This window comes from Oreochromis niloticus, linkage group LG19, assembly GCF_001858045.2.
Source record: "Oreochromis niloticus isolate F11D_XX linkage group LG19, O_niloticus_UMD_NMBU, whole genome shotgun sequence".
NCBI classification, from domain to species: domain Eukaryota; kingdom Metazoa; phylum Chordata; class Actinopteri; order Cichliformes; family Cichlidae; genus Oreochromis; species Oreochromis niloticus.
The window spans coordinates 6,462,207-6,484,233 of NC_031983.2; the positions used below are offsets into that span (position 1 = coordinate 6,462,207).

Below are 22,027 nucleotides of genomic sequence, written 5' to 3' on the forward strand. Positions count from 1 at the left end.
GGGGAAACTGTTTTGAGACCTGAATGACTACAAGCAGAGATGTCCTAACATGCACTGACATCAAAAGTAACTTAGATAAAGCTGGAAACAAGCCCAACACTGATCAGACTCAAGGTTTAGGTTGACAGACACTTTAATTGAGACATGAGTGACCCTTAACCATGTGGGCATTTACATGGACTCCCCATCATCTCTACTTTTTAACAAAATACAAAAGGAGAAGAAAAAAAACAAAACGAGTATTGCAGAGAAGCCATCTTCAAAGTAAGGTACATTATTTACACTGAAAACAGAACGCTACGTCATTTTCCTTTTTCCAGGAGAGAGAAAAATAAAAGGTGAAATAAATAAGACCAGAAATGCTTTTTCGTCCACATTCACAGCATGACAAATCATATTCAACTCATTAATGTCGACCCTGTGCGGTCAGAACAGACTGAGATATTAGTAGGTAATTCGGTGATTATTGCCAAAAGCCTTAATCTATACATTATAATATTCAATACATACTCTGTGTTTTGTTTAGAAAAAGGAGACATTTGGAAACTGCTACTTGGATGATTGTACAGCTTAAATACTTCTAGATATATATATGTATACTTTAAACCCTTTTGTTCATAGCTTTAACTCATTGGCAACTTTGGAAGCAATGTTTTTGAAAGCGATGGATGAGCCGGATATCCTTTTGAACCTGACGCCATTGAGGGAGAGACGGGGAAGCTTGCAAACCTCCATCTCCCACTGCACCAGGTTTTCAGCTCGCCCGTCTCCATGGACGCAAAGAAGCAGGAAACTCTCTTGCTGTTCGTAGTCGCAGTTGTTGGCGTCGAGCACCTTGCGAATCTCCCGCATGATATCGCAGGGCTCCATGGAGCTGGTGGTCCTCATACTCCAAGTGAATCTGAGGGAGCGGGGTTTACCGTCTTTATTTTCCCCTTTTTGATCCCCAGGTACATGGCGACTGTTGGGAGAAAGAGACACGGAGGACAGTTTTTAGCCTCACACAGTATTCCTCCCGCATTTTACAAAGCAGGATCTGTGAATATATTTGAAAGAAAAACATTTTATTTTGAAAAATATTTAAAACAGGCAGAAGCAGCAGGAATTAGTTGAAATTAAATCATGTTGTACACAGCTCTGATGCATTTCCACATGAGATCTTCTAGCCCCAGTTTGTTTATTTTTATATGAGGGAAACAAGCAACACAAAAAAAAAAATCATTTAAGTCTCAGCATGAAGCTGAAAAGTAGTGAAACTGACGAAATGGAGTAAAAACGACTTAAGATTGAGGTTTGCATCTTTAAATAAAGTGTGAAGGCTTAGATTTCATGCTACACAATTTCTATCATCATTCTTTTTTCACCTTTGTTGGCATTTTGAAATCAAATATTTCACGTTTACTACATTTTGTCAGTGGTTTTAAAGTGAGCAGCAAGTCTGAAAAACCTAGAAGACCGCCGCGATTTCTGCAAACAACTTAAATCTGAGCTCATGTTTGACTCATTTCTTCAGGACCTACATCTCATTGTTTTTATTAGACACTTAGATTAGTCGTACTTTTGTCTGCTTTACATTACTTCTAAATCTGGGATCCTATCTTTTTGCAGTTTTATATCCAGTGTGTTGCCTTAATATTGAGTCAAGATGAGGCACGCAAACTGTGACTGAATGTCATTTATTTAGTTTTATAATCATATAAAAGATAATTTGTCCAATATGCCAGACTAGTTAAGCCCCTACGATCGATAGATATACACACTATAGCAGTCAAATATTTTTGAGAGTATTAATTAAAAGACTCTAGTGGAACAGATTAAGCAATAAAGGACAGTAATCACTGGATGAAGCTGTGATTAAAAGACAAATATCCACCTTAGTCTTGTAAATTGTCTGTAATTCAAAGATATTAGGGTTAGTAATGTAAGTACTGGGTAACAGTGAAAAGCAAATATATCCTGTATGCATTAAAAATGGTTCTGTTCTAGTGCTCGTCTATATTTTGACCTGTTTTTGTTCTCCCATCACTGCATTTTGAATTTAATTTTCATTTCTCATGTTCATTCATTTCAAATTCATTTACATTGTAACCAATATGATAATTCAGATGATTAAAAAGTTTCTGGGTTTTTCCACATATAAATATTTATTCTCTGGAAAATAACTTGTATGTAAACTGGAGCTAGACACATGGCGGCAGTCTTTGAGCTTCAGGAGTGACAAAATAAAGAAGCATGCCATGCTAACAAAAGTAGCTCACAAATACTGTGCCATGCAAAAAAAAAAAAAAAAAAAAAAAAAAAAAAAAAAAATCAAATAAATAAAAAAAATCAATAATTTTAGCAAAAAAACACTCAAAGACGAGGCTTTAAAGATGCAACAGTACATTCGAACGTCCCAGAAGGGAGTAAGCACAAAGTGGTTCCTATGCAGGGGAAAGGGGGATTGAGCAAATTGGATGATGCTGCAGACGGAGACAAACTGAAGCGTACGTTCGGAAGGGAAGACACACTGAACGCGGGGGAGGTAACCTCACCTTGAGCCCTCAAGTCTCCCGTTTCTCTCAAACTCGGTGGAGACTCTGGGGCGTAAAAGAAGATCAGACGGGGAGGAGGAGTCAGGGCGGGTGTGGGGGAAAGAAGAAACAAAAAAAAGATGTAGGTCTTGCATGACAACCATTTTTGATCATTTCCAGTGAAAAATCATATTTAAAAATGAGAGAATGTGACGAATACTTGAACGACGACGAGAGCCACCACCAAAAAACAGAAAAAGAAATGGAAGCTTTGACTTCCATTGAAATCAACAAAGAGTCGTGAGAAAGAGAGAGGAAAATAAATAAAGAAATCAAACAAAGAAGTGATGACTGTTCATGTCCCAGACTGAAGCCAACAGGAGCACACACAAAGAAAAGCTTGACAGCGGTGTGTCGACGCAAAACAGCAGCAAAATAAGAGGAGATGCAGCCTGCAGGCCACATTCAGGTGAGGTAGGAAGTGAAGGCAGTGATGCAGCGCTACTTGACTGGACTTTCTCGCCTCTCAAAAAACCAAACAAAAAAAGATTCTAATCTACATCTGAACAGCACAAAAAGCTAAAAAAGAATAAAAAAAGCAGATCTTTTCACTGGCCTATAGGATGACAGGACGATAATGGGGGTAAAAAAATAAAAATAAAATACAAGAAAGTTGATTATTGCTCTGCAAACACATCCTTTGACGATGGATCTTACAGTAAATGTATATAAAATCCCAGTTTAAGCCTTTTAAATACACTGTTAGAGAACACGTGACCCATCATGATTCTTTCTATTTAACAATTTAAACCTTGGTACGTGACATTTTAAAAATGTCTATTTGCATTTGGACTAATTATCAAAATTATTTGATCACTTTAAAAATTACATTTAAAACAGCTTCAGAAATGCTTGCTTAACCTTTCCTAAGGTTAACAGTAATTATTATATATATATATATATATATATATATATATATTATATATATATATATATATATATATATATATATATTATATATATATATATATATATATATATATATATATATATATATATATATATATATATATATATATATATATATATATATAAAAGACAACTGATGATGAAATCCTGATACGAGCCGTGTGTGTGACGCACATGAAAACAGGCACTGTTTAGGGAAAAGCTCCTTCCAACATGACGCTCAGGCTCTAAAAACCAAACCAAACCTTCACAGTTTGTCCCTGTGACTGAAGCTGCAGCACGTTCAGCAGCGCTGCAGAAGCGCGCTCACTGATCGACAGAACAAAAAGCTCACCAACTATTTTTAAGTCACAAACGTGAGCCATAGACAGGACTTTGTGTATATGTGTGATTCTGTAATGGCTCTCCTACCAACTAGAAGACGAGCTGATAACTTGGCAGTGAGACGACATTTGGGACATCTTAAGGAAAGCACGATGAAATCTTCTGCATTAGTCAGAAGTAATTTGTGAAATTTGCAATTTCATGTGCAGTTTTTTCCCCTCCATAAAGCAAAAATGACCTCTTTGGCTTACCGCTGGATTCATTCTGAATCCTTTACTGTTCCTGCGCATCTTATACACAGGAATAATCTGCAGATTCATTTCCTAGCCTCACTTGTACAAACAAAGACTCGAGATAAAGCAGGGGATTCCTTCCTACTAACCAGGTTGATTTCACAAGAAAATTTACTGGATTGCAATAAAAATTTAGACCTACTGCCAGATCTTTCCCTCAAAGTGATGACTGCCAGAAAAGACTTGTTTTGGGAGGGTGCTGAACGACTACAAACAAGAAAAAATGTCTGTACTGTAAGACAAGATTAGATTAAAAGTGAATAGTCGGTAATCTCCCCGTTTTTCAGACAGGATGGGTGTACTGTGTCAGGCTCCCAGCATGCATTGCAGCCTGCAGAACAGAAAACAGGACGGGGTTGTGGAGGAGGGACAGAGTCCAAACTCCTGACAGCTTGAGGGACTCGACAACAAGAAGACGAGCGAACAGACAGGACTGACAGCAGGTCCTGGGTCGGCCAGAGAGGCTGTGAAAAATCACAAGACCGAGGGGGAGAGTGAGGCAAGGCGGGGTGAGGCAATGTAGGAAGGGAAGTCTGAAACTCAGACTTTAGTCTCAGGAGAGATTGAGGGATGGAAACAGCCCCTTACTCTAGATCTTCATCTTCCTACAACTCTCTATATCTTCCGCTCCTGAATCTGAAAGAAAAAACGTGAATCTGAGGATGTGCCGAAAATCTTAGTGGACTCATGACAAGAAAAGAAAGAAGGAAAGAATATTTAAATGAATGGCATGAGGACAGGCTGAAAGGAAAAAAAAAAAAGAAAAGAAAGAAAAACATGGAAGATAATGAGAAGGAAGGAAAGAAGAAAAGGCTGAAAGAGACTGGAGGGCAGAAGACTTACTAAGGGTCTTTCCTCCCTGGGTAGAAGGGTTGGCAGGCCCTGTTTTGGCCGACTGCCGTTTGGCCGGGTCAATACTGACCCTAGGCAGAGAGGAAGAGCAGCAAGAGGTCAAGGTTAAAGGACACAAGAAGGTAAGGAAGACAAAAAACACACCGGGAGGAGAATGTGAGTGAACCTAAAATGTCCCGAGGACGAGGAAAATAAAGAAAACTTGTTACGTTCAGAGATGAGTTTTTAGCAGAAATGTACGGCGGCCCAAACCAGACAAAATTAAGTTAATGCCTATAAGACGAGTCAAAAATGGAACTGAGTAAATAAATAATATTGTTGGTTAAAATGGAAATTTTATTTAAAAAAAAATAAATAAATAAATAAATTGTAGCTAAGACTTTTCATCTTCTGAAGAAATTGAACATAAGAGTTTTCAATAACTCCACTTTTCAGTTTGTCTGTTCTTTGTAGCATGAAAAAAAAAAAAAAAATCATGCAATTGTTCCACATTTTCTGATTAATCCTTATTTATTTAGATAATTAATATAATTGGACTCATTTTTTAAGCTAGTAAACTTACTATTTTTGCTCTTTGTTGTGAACAATTGATATTTTCAGCCAAATTCTGATTTAGTTTTACTTAACAGCAAGATCTTAAAATTGATATTGCAGGCCTACACTGAAATAGTGATTGCATCAGTGTTCACAGGAAAATAGAGAACTTTAAACTAGAAGGTAATTAAGCTCAATTCTCATTTGAATACTTCATTATATTCATTTAACCAACTACACAATTTATTACTGTATTCGGTTTTATTTTTGACTCGTCTTATAGTCTTTTGCTCTATTTTGTCACAGTGAGTGCGCCACAGAAATGAGGACAAACACAAAAACCCTAGTGAGACGCCATGAATGGGAATGCAGGATGGTTATGACACCTGAGCAGAACCGACAGGAGGCTCTGGATGACGATGACGCTGCCAGAGGAAGATGACAGTTTACAAAATCAGCCACCAGAGGGAGCCATGGGCCTCAAGACAGCTCCCTGAGAAGGCCACAAAACTCCTCTGATCTTTTGATATGTACATCAATGACTGGTTCAGTTTGACCACAGCTACCATGCTGTTTCACAAGATCCGTTTGAGGAATTCAGTGTTTAATAGCCTCCTCTCTTAAATCCCAACCCCTATTGGAATGGCTGATCCGACTACTTGGAACGTCCGCAGGAAACCATCAGCATGTCCAAACAAAATAAGGCCTCCTTTTACAAAGTGGGACATTAAGAAAAGTTCTTAGCAATGTCTGAAGAGACCCATTTACCCATTTATACTATCGTGTCACCACACACCCATTTAAAATCAAAAAAACACCTTGTTGTAGTGAAAATGTCTTACACATTGTTTCTCATCCTTAGTATGGGCCCAAATGTTAGAAGACACTGAACAGAAAACATTAAGGGGAGAATATTTCCAGCACCTGCATCTAAAACAACTTTCTGAAGACACAAAAATATTTTTTTGAGAATTAAATCCTTCAAACATTCTCTGCAGTTTTTGCTTGCCTGACAGATAGAAGTGAAGTTTACTGAGGGCAAAACATGTTACAGAAGAAGTGGGTGATATTCTTCAGTAAAAACAACCTTGCTGAGCACTTTATGATTTAAAAAGAATCACAAATTTAGAAAACATTTAACAGAGCATTTTAAATAAGGTCATCTCCGTGTTAATTTTAGGAACTGTGGAGTTTTTAAGTTGATTTATAAGTTAAAAGCCTATCAGGTGGATTGTATTAGTACATTACAAAAAATAAAATAAAAATAGCCAAAAATGGTCAGTAAATAAATGCTGTATTCTGGAGAATATGTCTGTGTGATCCCCCTTTTTTTGTTCTTCTGACTTAAACCGAAGGTAAAAAACTGGCTAAAGCCCAGAAAACCTTCAAAGCGCAACAAAAAAAGTGCAAAGAGACAGAGGAAGGCTGAGCGACGTGCCTTTTAGAAGACCCTTTCTCTGAACCTGTACATAATGAGATGTTTGTACCCACCAAGGGAAAGAACCAAGTCTACAAAAACATCAGTGTATACAAAGTTGCATTTATAAATGTACTTAACGGCTTAGAAACAGATAAAAATATAAAAATATAATCCTTGGTGGTTTCTTTCTGACATATCTGGGCCAAAGAAAGTAAGAAAATATATATTTTGGTGAATAATGCAGCAGCAGAATAATCTAAGATGAGTTCAGTCATTAAAATCAACCACTGTGGTGAGAAATCAAACCAGAATCAATGGCAGCTGTAAGAAGCAACCTCATGCATGCAATGACGATTGATTAGTGGCAAGCTGCTTTGCTGTTGCTGTTGGTTAATTGACTGATTGTTCAAGGAGTCCAGTCTGCTTTCCCAATCAGCCTTTATCCACCCAGACCAACCTCGGCCACCCCGAGCACATTTACACACAGAGACCAGGTAAAACCCAATTAAAGCAAAAGGAAGTCTGATTTTTTTTTTTAAATTGCAATGGATCCATCTTAAAGGAATAGTTTGCCACATTAAATCGTCCTGTCCTCGTGAACGTTTAAAATTAAGAGCTTCTGATTCTTCTGTATAATCGTTTTGCAGGATGTTGACACAGCTTAGAAAGGTCCACAACATACCTCCTCCAGAACAAACACCTCCATAAAACTGTTTATACACAAAACAGCACAGATAGTGTTGGGCGATCCAGTATCCAGGGCAGGACGGGGAGTTTAATTTCTTTCTCTCCATGTTTCAAGTGGAAAGTAGGCTACACCTGCATCACAGCCTTCTTCACATACAAAAGGTGACAGATTTAGTCTAATCATCTGACTGCACTTAATGACCATAAATGGGCAGATATCAGCTGAACAGCTAAAACAGTACTGAGACCTAATGTCTGCCCAGGTCTTTTTTGCTTCCCCTGCTTTAAGCCAACAGTTCTGCTAACTCATTTAAGCTGTTTGTATGTGTGTAAAATGAGTTTGGTTGTCTCCACATATGCACACTTATCTTAAACTCAAATTAAAAAGATAGGAAAAAAAACAAGACGAGTCAAACGAGAGACAGAAACCCTCTTAATCTGAACAGGAACTCCTGTTCATGCACACAAATGACAAAACACGCCTGTGTCCTAAGTGTTATTTACAATAGTGAAACATAATGAGACAAAAGTGAGGCTGGTTACATTTAAAATGAATCTAGTAATCAGGAAGTGAAATATCACCACGATCACTAACCTATGAGATCATCCTCCATCTGCACCACCTAAAAGTATAACCTTCACGAAGGGAGGACTGCACGCACAAGTGCTCTAATACATAACACATAAAACCAAACTATTCCTTTAAGAACAATCTTCCCTAGACATTAAATTATGTTACCGTAGGTTACTTAGAGTCATGTCAGTAGGCCTAATATGTGAGAACAGAAATCTGTCACGTTAATCTGATTGTAAGCAGTGTGTGTAAATGCACCCAGAGAGCGTTACTGTTCTGCTAAGCGATGTGTTAGTTCAGTGCCAGCAGCCTCACACGTCTAAAGAGTTTCAGAGGAAGTTGTTCTGTGAGATTGTTGTCATTGTTTTGGTACAGAGTGAAAGGCAGTACAAGAGTCCTACCTTTTGGTAAACCTGAATGACATGTTTCTACAACAGAATCAGACAAAGAAACAGTGAAAATGGTGAAAGAGAAGTGAAGGAAAGGGGAGGGGGAGATCGAATGAGTGAACAAAAATGCGGTGATTGGAATCATTAACAGTGAAAGATAAAGATTCATTTGTAATTTTTTAATTCAGGATTAAATGATTTCAATTCCTCATTTTAGGTCAGTCATTGCAGGTGGGATGTCACTGGCCTGGCTGCTGCTCTCAGTGCCTGAAATCGAGACTCTCACTGTGACAATATTAACCACAGTAAGAAGTGCACAAGAATCTGATGTCGAGCTTTTAAGGAGGCCTGAAAATGCAAGTTAAAGTTTGTTTTTTAACTCAAAGAAAAGCTATACAAGACTAACCTCGATTCAAAATGTATGCTTTCACTTTGATATAGTCCAATAAAAACAAAAACTACAAGTACGATAGTAACACATACAGTATACAGCAGACATACAGTGCTAAAGCACGTGTAGTGCAGGAAATGATTACTGTATAAAAACATTACAACCCAAGATCTTTAAAGAATCATGGAAGTGAAATGATCTAAAGTGGTCTGCTGTGTTTAATGTCTGAATATCCAATTACAGTTTCTTTACGATGTTTGTAGGTTTTCTGGCAGCAACCAGGCAGCGACAGACAACAAATGTAGACTTGAGCATAAATCACATTGTACAGGACAGTGAAGTGTTCCTCCAGCATGTAATTATTTATCTTAATCCTACATGGCACTGTGCTGATTGGTTTCAAATTTGAACAGAGTCGCAGTAGATTATATGGCACAGAGCAGAGCTGAGCTGGAGTCTTTCCTCTCTCTATTCAAGCTTTAACATTTTTAAACAGTTAAAAAATTATTGCTTCAGAACAAATTAAACCTTTTAACTGACTGAACAGAAAGCGCTAAACATCAACCCGTCACGCTTCGCTACAAAATGTGCCGCGACGCATTTCCTCGCCTACCTGCGGGTGAGTTTAGAGGTGAGTTTGGAGAAAAGGTTGCTGGTTCCACGGCTCCGGGTCTGAGACAGAGGCGTGGCATCGTGGGAGAGAGTAGGGGAGGCCGGCGGGCCGTTGTACGTGGCCGTGCGGCGGTCTCTCAGCTGGCCGCCGTGGAAAGTGCTGCGGCTGGCCGTGCCTCGGGGGAAGCGGAGACGGTCGGGCGTAGTGGCGTTGGCGACGCTGTGGGTGGACGCCACCGGGTTCCTCTGACTCCCGGGAGACACGGCAACGTTGCTGAAGTGGATGGAGAGGGGAGAGAAGTTACAATTAAAGCAGGTTTTACACTCCGTTTTTCCAGAGCAGACGTGTACTTCAACACACTGAACATTTCCACTCATTTGTGCAGGTAGAGTGTGATGGAGCCAGATTATACACAGTCGCAGAAGCTGTGACTGTGCAACATACTCGAGTACACTTCTGCAATGGAAAAATGTTTGTGCAGAGTTACTGCACGTGCCTCTGTATTCTTAAAATGTGTGGTCTGGTTATTCTACATGGACTTCTAAAACTGCCATGGGTTTCAAATACATGAATACTGCAGGTTAGACATCAGCAGGGTAGGAAATTAAAATCAGAACGGAACAAAGCTGCGCATCAGCTGGTGGATTTAGACGCAACAGCCAGTTTGTGAATAACTAATCTGCAATACATTTTTTTTAAATTACAGCTAATGTTTTAGTCTTGTGACCACTGGCCTCACACAGCTGACCAACCACAAGCAGAAGCTGCATGTAGCGCAGCGTAAGATCATCATTCCCTATAAACTGCTGAGCACTTGTAGCCATAACTAATAGATTAGAACAGAGATGTCAAACTTCTGTTACCTTGGGGGACACATACAGTCCACTTTGATCTTAAGTGGGCCAGACCAATGAAACTCCCCTTTCTGTCAGTCTAAAGAAGTGCACATTTAATCTCTGAGGTATCTCAAGAAGAAGAAGTGCAATTTCAACAGCACATCTCAGTTTTACTAAGTGATAAAGAAATGTTGCTCTATTTAATGAAAGAAATCTTTGATTATCTATTACTTTGGTGTATTATGGATGGTTGTGGGAGGTCTATCAGTAAGACAAGCTGTGAAAGTTATGAAAATACAGTTAAAAGTCTAAAATGTATGTCCTCCTTCACATTTACCAAAGACCACCAGTGGGCCAGATTGGCATCTTTGCTGGGCCATTTCTAGCCTCGGGCCTTATGTTTGAGACCCCTTGATTAGAGCATAAGTGTTTATTTAAAGTGAATCCATAATGAAGTGTCTGGTAGTACCAACAAGAGGCAGATTTATGATGGAGAGATTATCAGTAAACAAATACAGCTGCAAGATTAATTTTGTGCATTTCATACCCACAGATGTGCAAGTATTTTGTGCAAACTGAGCTCCAGCACAGATCTGGTCTAAGAACCCAGTTTTAGTGCCTCCCTTTGGATTAAACGCTTTCAGAAGCTAATGAGCCACAAGGACTTCTGTCCTCATGTGTCTGTGAGTCATTTGAAGATTCTTCAAAGCAGAAAACTAAAAGGAGAAATCTTTATAAGATCATTACATTGTTTGAGACCAAACTGAAGAGTAGGGACTTTCTGGGAGCAGAAACAAAATTAGGTTAACCTATTAAAATGGCGGCAGGGCAAGGAAAATAGTATAAGTGAGGTCACATGACCAAAACATCTTTATGATAATATTTAAGGCTAGTGTGTGGGATTTATTTCAATAAATTCGGAGCAATTTTAGAACAGGAAACATAAAGCAGCTGGAACCAAAATTCACCAGTAATGAGCTGTTAATTTCACACCCCAGATGTCAAGCTGTTGATATGTACAATGAAACAGTGAGTTGTGAGCCTGATCACTTAAGAGTCTAAACAGAAACAGACGAGGGTCTGAGGAAGCTGGGACAGCAGGGGAGCCGTGAGCAGTGGGGGCTTTTCCATCATTTCGGAGACCGACAGGTGTGGGGCCCAGACAGAGAAAATCAGGGGTCAAAGTTCACAGCAGAGGATGGAGGAGAGATCAGGAGCAGAGCTGTGTGAGTGCGTTACTGCAATGTCGCAAGGAGGGGGGGGGGGGGGGGGGCAAGCGGTCCTCTGGTTTATGGCTGGCAGAGGGATGATGGAAACATGGAAAAATAGTATCACACACCGAGTTTAACCTATCGCTCGATTTCAGTGTGTAGATGCATATTTTTCTCCATTTCTCCCCACCTCTGCTTTGATCAGCGTCTGAAATCAACACTCAGAAAATTCACCTGCCTAACTGACAGTGTTCAAGACTTCACCTCCGAGGTCTCCCTGCTTCATTTATCATCTGGATTTTGGACAGTTTTGTGGAAATTAGATCTGAAATAAATGTCTTTATTTAACCACCCCCTGAAAAAGAAAGTGGCTATAGTCTATAGTCTAGTCATATAGTCCTAGTCTATATGTCTGACTTCTAATAGAGTGCAGTTACATTTCAGATTGACTACAAGCACCTTGTCTAAGCCTCATTTTCAAATCTGTTTATGTTGTGGAAAACTAATGATTCTACTGATTCAGTAACACTGGAATACAGATAATACGTACTAAGGTGTTTTGGAGATCCGAGTATACAAATGCTTCTTCCTATCACCACCTCAGCAATGTTACCAAACATCAGGTAAACCAAACAGTAGCACTAAGGCTTGTGTTTATATCTAAAAAGGTCTTCATTCTGATCACAATTCAGTGCATTAGACCGGCTAGACTTGGGTAGAGTAACAATAAAAATGAGGACATATTTTATTGAATTATACCAGTCATTATAGCAATTCATTTTACTGACATTTACCTGCTTCTGCTGATGAGCATACATTTCAGACTCTGGCACCAAAAACCACTTTGCTTACTGTTCGTTGCAGGAAATGGCGTCCATGGTTTAGTTGTAGGGTTATAGAGTGTGAAGCTGGCTGGATGTGTGGGTTAGCAAGGGGCCAAACAGGGGCTGAGACATGAGAGGAGACAGACAGGGGGGTTTGGAGACCCTGTCGTCTTACTTGGGCGAGCAGTAGTCCAGAGCGTAGTAGGAGTGGGGCAGCGTGGCCCAGCCTGCCTGGCAAGCGTACAAAGGGCCGACAGTTTGATACCTCAGCCGCACCGAACTGGACGAGGCACCGAATGCAGCGGCTGCAAAGGCAGACGGGGGGCTAGTGGCACAAGCCATCTCAGTCATGCTGGTCATGCCGTAACGGGGGGGGAAAAAAACAAAACAAAAACCCCACCCCGACCCCGAATCACAAACACACAGGCAGAAATGGAAGATAAGTTGATGAGAAAAGGGGAAAGTAAACAGAAAGAAAGGAGTAGAAAAATCAGGGACTGAGACAAAGGAAATCTTTTCTAGGGATCCCGTTTAGGTCCTTTTTTTTCTCCTCTATTAACAAGAAAAAGGACAGATTTGGGGTTTAAATAACTTCAACCAGTGTGAGTTTGAAATACCATACAAATATATATTTTCACACAAGTTGAGTAGAAGAGTCTCTAAAACAGTATTTATCTAAATCTACAGAACTACATACAGACTTCAGGACCCACAAAAATGATCTCACTAACTACTGTTTACTGATAAGTGGGAAAACTCAAATTCTGCTCCCTGTACTGATTAAGCCTTACAATCATCCTCCTCTCACCTGTTCTCTTTCCCGTTAGGAATGACGGAGAGGCGGTCTGTGTTGTTTCTGTCACTGCAGACATACGTGTTCCTCCTGGTCATACCCGCAGACGCAGTGTTATTCTGCAAACAGACAAATGTGTTCCTTCAATGGAAGACCTTTTTTTAATGAAAGGCTTAAAGAAACATGTGTTACAGCAATTAAAGCACAGTGTACTTAAATTCAATCTATCATGCTGCCAATCTCACCAAAATCGAGTGAGTTTTGTTAAAAATTGGAAACAATGCGGCAGACTTTAGAAGTAAAACTTGTTTGCTTTGTAATGTACTGATAAGCCCCTCGTGTCTTTGATCTCTAAAACATCTCCATTACTCGATTAGAAGTAGTACTTGTCTGTCACATTTTGTATCGCCACAGAGGCTTATTGTGGTCGATGTGGACAGGTGGATTAATCCACTAAAGGAAAAAGGGCAGCCATATTTTATTGGACAATCTGAAGTGACTCATACAGAGACTGCCACGTCATGGTTTGGTGGCTTTAAAGTGATAGAGTGCAGCTTAAAAACATTTCCTAATCTCCAGACCATGAGACTGAATCACACTGTTAAACAATACTCTGGCATTGTTCGTTGTGTAAATCTGGACAACTACATCGACACACAAAACCAGAGCTCAGGAGTCGATTGCTCACTTCTTTGATGTTTTGTTTTTTTTCCTTACAAGGTGGGATCACATGTGATGTCACCTGTGAGAGGAAGCTTTACCCATTTATGCATCATTTTCTCACAGATGCATCCGAACACAATAAAGTCTTTATACCATTATTTTCCCTTAAATGCAGTGGATTTCCCCAATGCCAGGAAATACACACTGACGTGTAAAATTGGTGGAATTTCCTTTTAAGTAACCATGACAGCCACTGTAACTAAACACTCTCATTTAGCTTAAACCCCCCCCCCCAAAACTTTCATACAAAAACAGAGCGGATAATTAATTTAACTTTTAAGCCAACTGCTGAAACACTCACGCTCGGGGCAGTGGTGGCTCCTTTCCTGCGGTCAGGGATGTCAGCCTTGTTGGGGTTGTTGGCGTTGCCCATCAGAGGGCTGGAGGGTGGTGCCCCGCGGGTTCCTGGGATGCTCGGTTTACGGAGCTGGACTCCACCTTCCTCTTTCACGCTGTTCTCCGCAGTAGTTGTCTGACTCCTCTTTGGATGAGCCATCCCTGGAGGGAGGTTCTGACCAACTACAGAAAGAGAAAGTATAATAATCAGATTAATGTGTGCAGGATCTCTCAAGAATACCGTCCACCTCAGTCAGCAAATACAAATGTTAAAGGAGTTTTATCTAACCTACATTTTGAAAAAAAAGAAAAAAAAAAAGAAATATGACCCAGACTCAGTCAAACATAATTAACATAATTATAGTTACAATTTACAATATAATCATCATATTAATGTTTGTTTTTATTTTAATCCATGGTGGCCTTGAATCAGGTTTCATCATTTACTAAATGAATAAGGTCGTCTTCTTAAATTCCCAAAATATCAGAAACGCTAGGCTGAAAATGCCACAGTAGTTTTTGAAAACACAGTTAACAATGTTTGAATTGGTGTTTTTATGCTGGAGTGTAAAAAGGTTCTCAGTGTTGCCATTTAAGCTGCAGATCTCACAGACAGGAAGCACTGCAAACTGAGGCTACTGACAAAGCATTATATCAGTGGACAACACGGAGCTGTGCAAACAAAGGAAAGGCTAAAGTGCCTCTACCATGTGACAGGTTCGATTCGGCTTCTTTTATCAGCTGAAAACAAGCAACTGGCAGAAAACTACTTTTATTATTAGAGGTGAAGTACAGCAGAGTTTCAAGTCTGTTCTTTTTCACGTGACATGGAAAAGGAAAGCTAGGACCGTGACACTGTGTTTCACTCAATGAAGAAAACAACAGTGTGGACTGCTCACCTTGCTCGCTGTAACGTCTCTGTTTGTGGTTGGAGGAGACGCTCCTCTGGACTTTGAGGTGGGAGGGCGACTGGCCGTTGAGCTCACTGCTTGGCCTCGGTTTGGCCAGAGACAAGTTGCTGCTGGAGGCCGAGTCGCCGGGCTCCAGCTGAGAGACAAAGGACACATACAAAACATACAAAAACCCTTCAGTTTCTACAGTTTTTCAATTACAGACTGCCAATATTAGTGAATGTGATTTATGAATCAAGACAGACTAAAAATCTAGGACACATGATATGCGATCAAAAGAATTTCTGTGTACAAAGGATCATTTTAAAACTATTATTTCTTATGAGTGGGAAAGCTGTCATTTGGGAGCTAAGAGCTTCAGATGGTGACTTCAGACCCACTTTGTTTCAATTCCTGCACCTTTATTTATATCAGAACCAAGCTCTCATGAACAGCTATAAGCTTGAAGAGGACTTACATGACTGCTTAAATGGCTGTCTGAAAAAAATTCTCCAAATGCCAAATCTTTGACAACGAACTATTTCACATGATCAAATTTAAAACCATTAGGCTTAAGACATGGAAAAGCCCCCAAATGCTTCAAATCAATTATTTTAATGCACTTTGATATGTGGCGAGAGTCTACGGCCAAACAAGGTAGAATTCTATAAATAGCTCCTGTTAGATTCGGCAGTCATACACTGGTTTACAAACCACTGATAGCTGAACGACTGAAGAACTAAGACGTTTGTTATGTTTGTACCTCAGAGGCCTTCCTGCCCAGGAGCAGGTAGGTGGCTGTGATCTCGTCATACTTCATCTTGGCCAGAGAGTCCTGGATTTCCTCCAAGTTGTAGCCCATCCCAACCATCACATCTGCACAAACAAAAACGATCAAAGGCTCAATTTAATAACCACCTTTCACGACACCACTGAAACTAAAAGGGACACTGTAGATTACTGCGATCAGTGACAGTTCATTGCGGTCCTCATACACCACAAAGTGTGTGAGAGAGTGCTTACTTATAGACCCTTTCACAGTGATCGCTGGCAATTACAGCACAAAACCAAAACATGACTATTTCTTTTATAAAATTGTTTTAAAGTTATGTGGTTATCAACTTTATGTCAAATCTATGTTATTAAACTAACTGACTTCTCAATGTGATTTTGTATTCAAGAATTGTGTGTGTGTGTATTCTGGTGACTGAGTCGTGCAGGTTTATGATCCCGTGATATGCGGTGGCACTACACAGCTAGGAGTTTGTGTGTCTAGCTTGACTACATTACAATGTCAGAAGCTTCAGGCAGTGAAGTTCAGCTAATCGACTTCCTGCCTTTCTGGTTCACCTTTGAAGCAAAGCAATGCTGACTGGAAAGGGTTTGGAATGTGAGGACACCACTTTTTTCTGAAAGTCTAATCCCAAAGTTAAACTCAGACTACTTTTAAATTCCAAATCACAGCTCTAGTTGGGTTCAGAGCAGTCGGGTATGTAATCAGATGAAACAATCTGTGTTTCATCTGAACAAATAGACACCTAACAAGTTTTTAATGAATGTCCACATATCAAAGCTGCGTGAAAAACAAATACTGGCATTTGGTGGGAAAACATACCCAGGAGTCCCAACACAGGAGAGATCATTGTCCATCTCTGTGATTTGTGGTTATAGTTTGATCTCATCTTAAGCCAAACTTAAATCTCTTTCTAACCCTTACCTACCCTTTGAATGTTGGTCACGCAGCGAAGACACAAGAGAACTGTCTCCACTCGCAATGTATGAAACTCAAATTTGTCCTCAGGAGACAGATTTACACGAATAGCTTTGACGTTAAGCTTCCTCATTGTCCAGGTCACGTGTGGAAGCATGCCAGGTAAAGCTGGGTCATCTTTCTCACTACAGATCCAACATGATTTATAAATATATTTGTACTTTGTGTGTCCACATGCATGTTTTGTTCATTTTAAAAAGGTACATGAATCTCTGCACACTTACACTGTGTAAGGAGTAAAAAGCAAATACCTGCAACGTAATTCATTAAATTTTAGTAGGAACACTTGGTTTTCATTGTAGCTCTCATTTGTAAAGAAAAGAAAAAATGCAGCAATACCTTTTGAAGTAATGGAAATATGACTTTGTTACCCCACCATGCATCAGATGAAGGCTTTTTACACTCATCTACACGCTGTGCAGCCTATAAATTTTTGAAAACGCTCTTCTATCCGAGACACGTTGGAGAGCTTTTTTATGCGGATTACATCTTCAGAGATGGAGCGGCTGGTCTCCAAGGAAAGGTGTAGAAATGAGTCACCGGCTTCGCAGTGACCTGTGATGGGCTCTGACTTCCTGCCAGTAACCGTTCTGTCAGTGCAGGCTGTTTGTGTCCGACAGGAGATCGTTTTTTTAAATCACACTCTTTTTAGTGCAGATGATGTGCTGCCGTAGCCAAAAATGTATTTCTCAACCACAAACTCAGCTGCCAGACTTGACAACAATACAGAGGTGTGACCGCATCATCATCATCATTTCAGACTCTTTACACGGCATCCTCAGGGGTTTATGAATTGATTTTAAAATGTTACCCATTACTACCAAATCTTTTCATGGCTGCTCTTTCTACTACACTTCTAAAGGCTTAAAATTTAAATTAATCATAATTTTCAGCACCACTCGAGGGTTTCTTTGTGCTTTAATGATTTTAGTTTTTGAAACAAAAAGCTCACGACAATAATTTTAAAATATCTTCATTCCTTTGTTAATAGCTAAGTTTCTACTTCACCTGTACACAAACACTTTGAGTCTAACACCAGGTTTCATGTGTGGGAAGAGAGAAAGCGAGCGAAAAACGAGCTGCGCCTCTGTAACCAGGCAGAACCACTGATCTGCCATCTTTTCCCGTCCTTCGTTGGATCTAGCTCATCTTTCTCAGTTTCACACTCCTGCGTCCCAACACTTGTGTTTCCCTCTCTGATTCTCAGCTCATTAGATGGTTTATGGCTGCAATCTTTGACAAAATGCTCATAGCTGAAAGAGGAAAGGACATTTTAACACTTATCTGGTAACACCCTACCTAAGAAAAAAAAAAAAAGGATTACTTTCTCGGCTTGAATTATGTAACATTACTGGCTTTATTCATCTGTTAACGTTACCTTTTTTTAGTCATTCTGACATAGGCTACACAGGTTAGGTCAGTTATGTAAAAGTTCTGTGTGGCTATATTCAGATACACCAGAACCTTTAAAGGAATAAGACAGCCTTGGTTGCCTCCTGATATTTAGCTATGAGCTGATCACGATGTCAGTGATAGATTTTGTTTTTCCTTTTCTCCCCTAAATAATTCCCACTGTGAGCTCATTGCTTTTCACAGTTAATCAACACAGTGTACTACAAGCACAGAAAAAAAATCTAGAGAGGCATGTAATTCTTATGTGATCAGGTTTAAAGCCACATATGCATTCGTTCATCTATGCAGCTGGCATGAATCAAAACTAAAAATATCAAGACTCATGTTACTGTGGAAGAATGTAGGAGAACGTCCTCCAGGCCTACCATTTCCTTACACGCATCACATAAAATCAGACAATTAAAAACTAAATGGTGAAAAATGTTTATCCCAATAGTGCACCCATCCCTTACCCCAATAAATAAATTATTGAATTCATAATTGATATAACAGAAGATTTTGGCCTTCAAGGTTGAGGATTTCCTTTAAGTTGATCAGCGAATAGTTTCACCTTTAAACTGGCCTGTTCACAGTGTTTCCTGGTGTTAAGAAAATAAATTCTCTCTCTACTGGCCCTTGTGCTGCTGAAGCCTTTAGATAAATTAGATGTCATCCACACTGAAAATTCAAAGTCTCTTCCTGTGTAAGACAGCATCTGCTCCACAATGCATTGTTTTCCTTCAGTAATAATTTAAGGTAAACTTTTGCAGGCATTGTTTAGAATCCAGAGATTAGTCAGCAACTTCAAGACCTCATTCTCTCCCCTCCTCCATCTTTTTTTTCCCCCGTTTTCCTGGGTGATTGGGAGTTCGCACCGACACATGTGCACCAACGGCCGACCCCAGCTGCAGTTATGTAAGCTTTCATCCAGGGCATGATGGGGAGGCTTCTCTAGTTTTCTTCTCTGCATGCAGCAGCGCTGCTCGAATTTATTTATTCATCGTCACGTTTCATCTTTTTTCCTTTTCAAGCTCTTCAGCACTGAAATAATGAGACTGCCTCTGCACTGTGGAGCCGTAACCCCACTAACGTTCGACATCTCACGTCTTCTCACTACTGACAAAAATTACCAACTGAGCTTTTACAGTAATAATGGAGAAGGGGGGGGTGTGTACTTTTTCTTTTGATTATAGAACAGTGTATGTGACAGGGCTGAAAGTCAGAAAACTGACTTAAAAAGAACTTCAATGATGAAGCAATCTATCCTTCAAAAGGGAAAAAACCAAACAAACAAAAAAGCAGTTACGATATTAATAGTAACATCAGCCTTACCTATTCTCTTCTGATCTGTGATGTCCAGCTCTGGTTCAGTGTAAGGTTTGAGCTCGTCATCATCAAATCCTGCATTGATCCATCGATCCTTCATAATTTGCTGTAAAAATAAAGACAGACAATTAGAACAGATGTGGCTACACATATGTAAGAGAAACAAAAAAACCCCAAAAACAAACGCCGACGGCACACATGCATACCACCGAACGAAAAGTGGCATTTTCTTTTTTCCCAGCACAGAAGTTTACAGGGTTTTGTAGGCAAAACAGCAAACCTGAATAAACTGTGAGAAACTAACAGTTTGAAACTTTTGAGAGTAGCTCAATCCCTCCAGGTAAGGAAATCCCAAAAAAGGTGATCTATTCATCTGGACATGGGGTTTGCAATGGGAGAAACTGGCGAACAATGGGCTGTGAGGCCACAGTCCATTGTTAGTCAGTGGTGCTAGTTTCAGTCATTATGCAAATGTACTGTTTATAAGGTTGTAGAAACCTGCAGTCAGCTGAGACTGAGGAAGTCACTCCCACTGAAATTGCTACGTAGTTCTATGATAACCTTTCTCTCAGCTTAAAAGAAAAAAAAAAAAAAGTGAAGCAAATCAACATAGTGAGGGGGCACCACAGCTCATGAGGTTACACCTTTAGTAGCTCTTAAGGTGCATCTTCAAATATTCTCTGGTGTTATCAGAAAAGGCTTAGTCCAACATAACTGGTGTGGACAGATATTACAGTTTAACAATATTCAAATGAAATTTTAGTTCAAGTCTAAACTTGATGGATTTATATTTCTAACAATGCATTTAACATCCACTGTAATAACAGATCAAACAGTAAGTAGAGTGCATGAGGCATTCCACTCAGGTTTAATTACAATTCAGTCCTTTCCCAGAAACACTACACATTGAACTGTGCTCCATCACATTTATTTGCACCTTTATTTTATTTCGCTAATCAATCGTCAGCTGATCAATTGCTCCCTGGGGTTTTAATGAGGACAGAGCCAAACTAATTATCACGCTCTGCTGTGGCTGCCATAATCCAGGTCAATCGTGTGGCATCAAACGCCAACAGATGTGACCCCGACATTCGAGCCAGCACTATTTATTTTAATTCATGTACTGTCTGCTCTAAAGAATTCAGCAAAATGCAATAAAGCCATTTCCTTGAAATGAAAGGCGAAAATCAGCTCTGAGATTAAATAGCAAGTTCAGAGCTTACGTGCCAAAAATAATTGTGAAAAGAACGATTTTTCTTTGTGTGAATGATTTACTGCCGAGTGTGAACAGCTAAAAGATGATCATTCACACATTGATCTGTGGAACAATTCTCTCCGTCCTCTCTTCCTCTTGCATTTAACACTTGGATTATTCCAACCACCGCAGATGTTCCGACGGAAAAACAAAGTCCCGGTATTTCCGCCATTTTCTGTCAAACTTTGAAAACTGATTTATTTTTGTCCAGTAATATTTAACTTAGTATGTGGACTCTGAGGACACATAATGACCTTTAATGGTTTTGGTTAAGAGGTCAAAATTTCATTTGGCTTATCAGAGAACATGCTGAAGTATGATCGTACAATACAGCGTTTCGTTGTCCTCCTACTTCTGCTGGAACTTTGAAATGTGCTACGGACACATTTCTACTTATACATGAATGTTTTTTTTTAACATGTTTGCATTTACAGTTTTGTTGATTTTTGCTGATCATCTATTATTTAATACTGTGACAAAAAGCACAAATGTTTCCTTAACAATAACTGGAGGATTTCTTGGATTCAAATATTTGACCAAACAACATTATGCTGCTCACAGGGCAATGCACAATTACAAAAACAATGTAATAAAAGTCATTTACAGTCAAAAGGGCAATTTCATACTATATTTTGCTAACAGCAGAGTTTTGAACTAACTTAACTATGTTCACTTAAGAATAATGTGCTGATTAAAAGCCAAAGATATCTCACATACTGTCATCTATTAACCAGCTAATCCTCACACCCATGATGCTCGATGGATTTTAGGTGTGAGCACATTTCTGGACACCAGATTTGCTGAAAACAATCCATCTGTTATCAGTAAAGTTCCTGTTAATTTAAAGCAAAATGAAATGTACTCGTAAGGACTGTGTGCTGTTTCTACTCAAAGCGAAATGAAGTTTTTTCGTGGCACAAACATTTGTAATAGCTGATCTAAGCGCCTTAATATCTGTAAATGCAACCACTGCACATTTTGATCTTGCTTAAACCGGGAGATACATAAAATACACTAAACGCAGCTGTACTTTCTGCTCATAATGACGCAGACTCAAATAAGTAGGTTATATGCACCCTCTTGAAAACTGATGTATACTCGAGGCACAAAT

The 22,027-nt window shown here is 39.5% G+C and overlaps 1 protein-coding gene across 21 annotated transcripts in view; it reads right to left on the bottom strand.

The window, feature by feature from the left end:
- Window positions 1-115: 115 nt before the first annotated feature.
- mark3a (MAP/microtubule affinity-regulating kinase 3a) overlaps window positions 116-22,027 on the bottom strand; it is a 46,188-nt gene continuing 24,276 nt past the window's right edge. For 3 of the 21 annotated variants that reach the window (XM_025900908.1, XM_025900906.1, XM_025900907.1), the window contains exons 10-19: window positions 19,668-19,767; window positions 15,936-16,048; window positions 15,182-15,329; window positions 14,248-14,465; window positions 13,239-13,342; window positions 12,606-12,782; window positions 9,560-9,832; window positions 8,568-8,594; window positions 2,535-2,579; window positions 116-961 (exon numbers count right to left, since the gene is read on the bottom strand). In XM_025900908.1, coding sequence (XP_025756693.1) covers window positions 616-961; window positions 2,535-2,579; window positions 8,568-8,594; window positions 9,560-9,832; window positions 12,606-12,782; window positions 13,239-13,342; window positions 14,248-14,465; window positions 15,182-15,329; window positions 15,936-16,048; window positions 19,668-19,767 — 1,551 coding nt within the window. In that variant the 3' untranslated portion in view covers window positions 116-615. Of the gene's footprint in view, window positions 962-2,534; window positions 2,580-4,687; window positions 4,736-4,942; window positions 5,023-8,567; window positions 8,595-8,628; window positions 8,823-9,559; window positions 9,833-12,605; window positions 12,783-13,238; window positions 13,343-14,247; window positions 14,466-15,181; window positions 15,330-15,935; window positions 16,049-19,667; window positions 19,768-22,027 lie in introns of those variants that run through there. The other 18 variants (XM_013272901.3, XM_013272900.3, XM_025900914.1 and 15 more) reach the window with 17 other exon arrangements.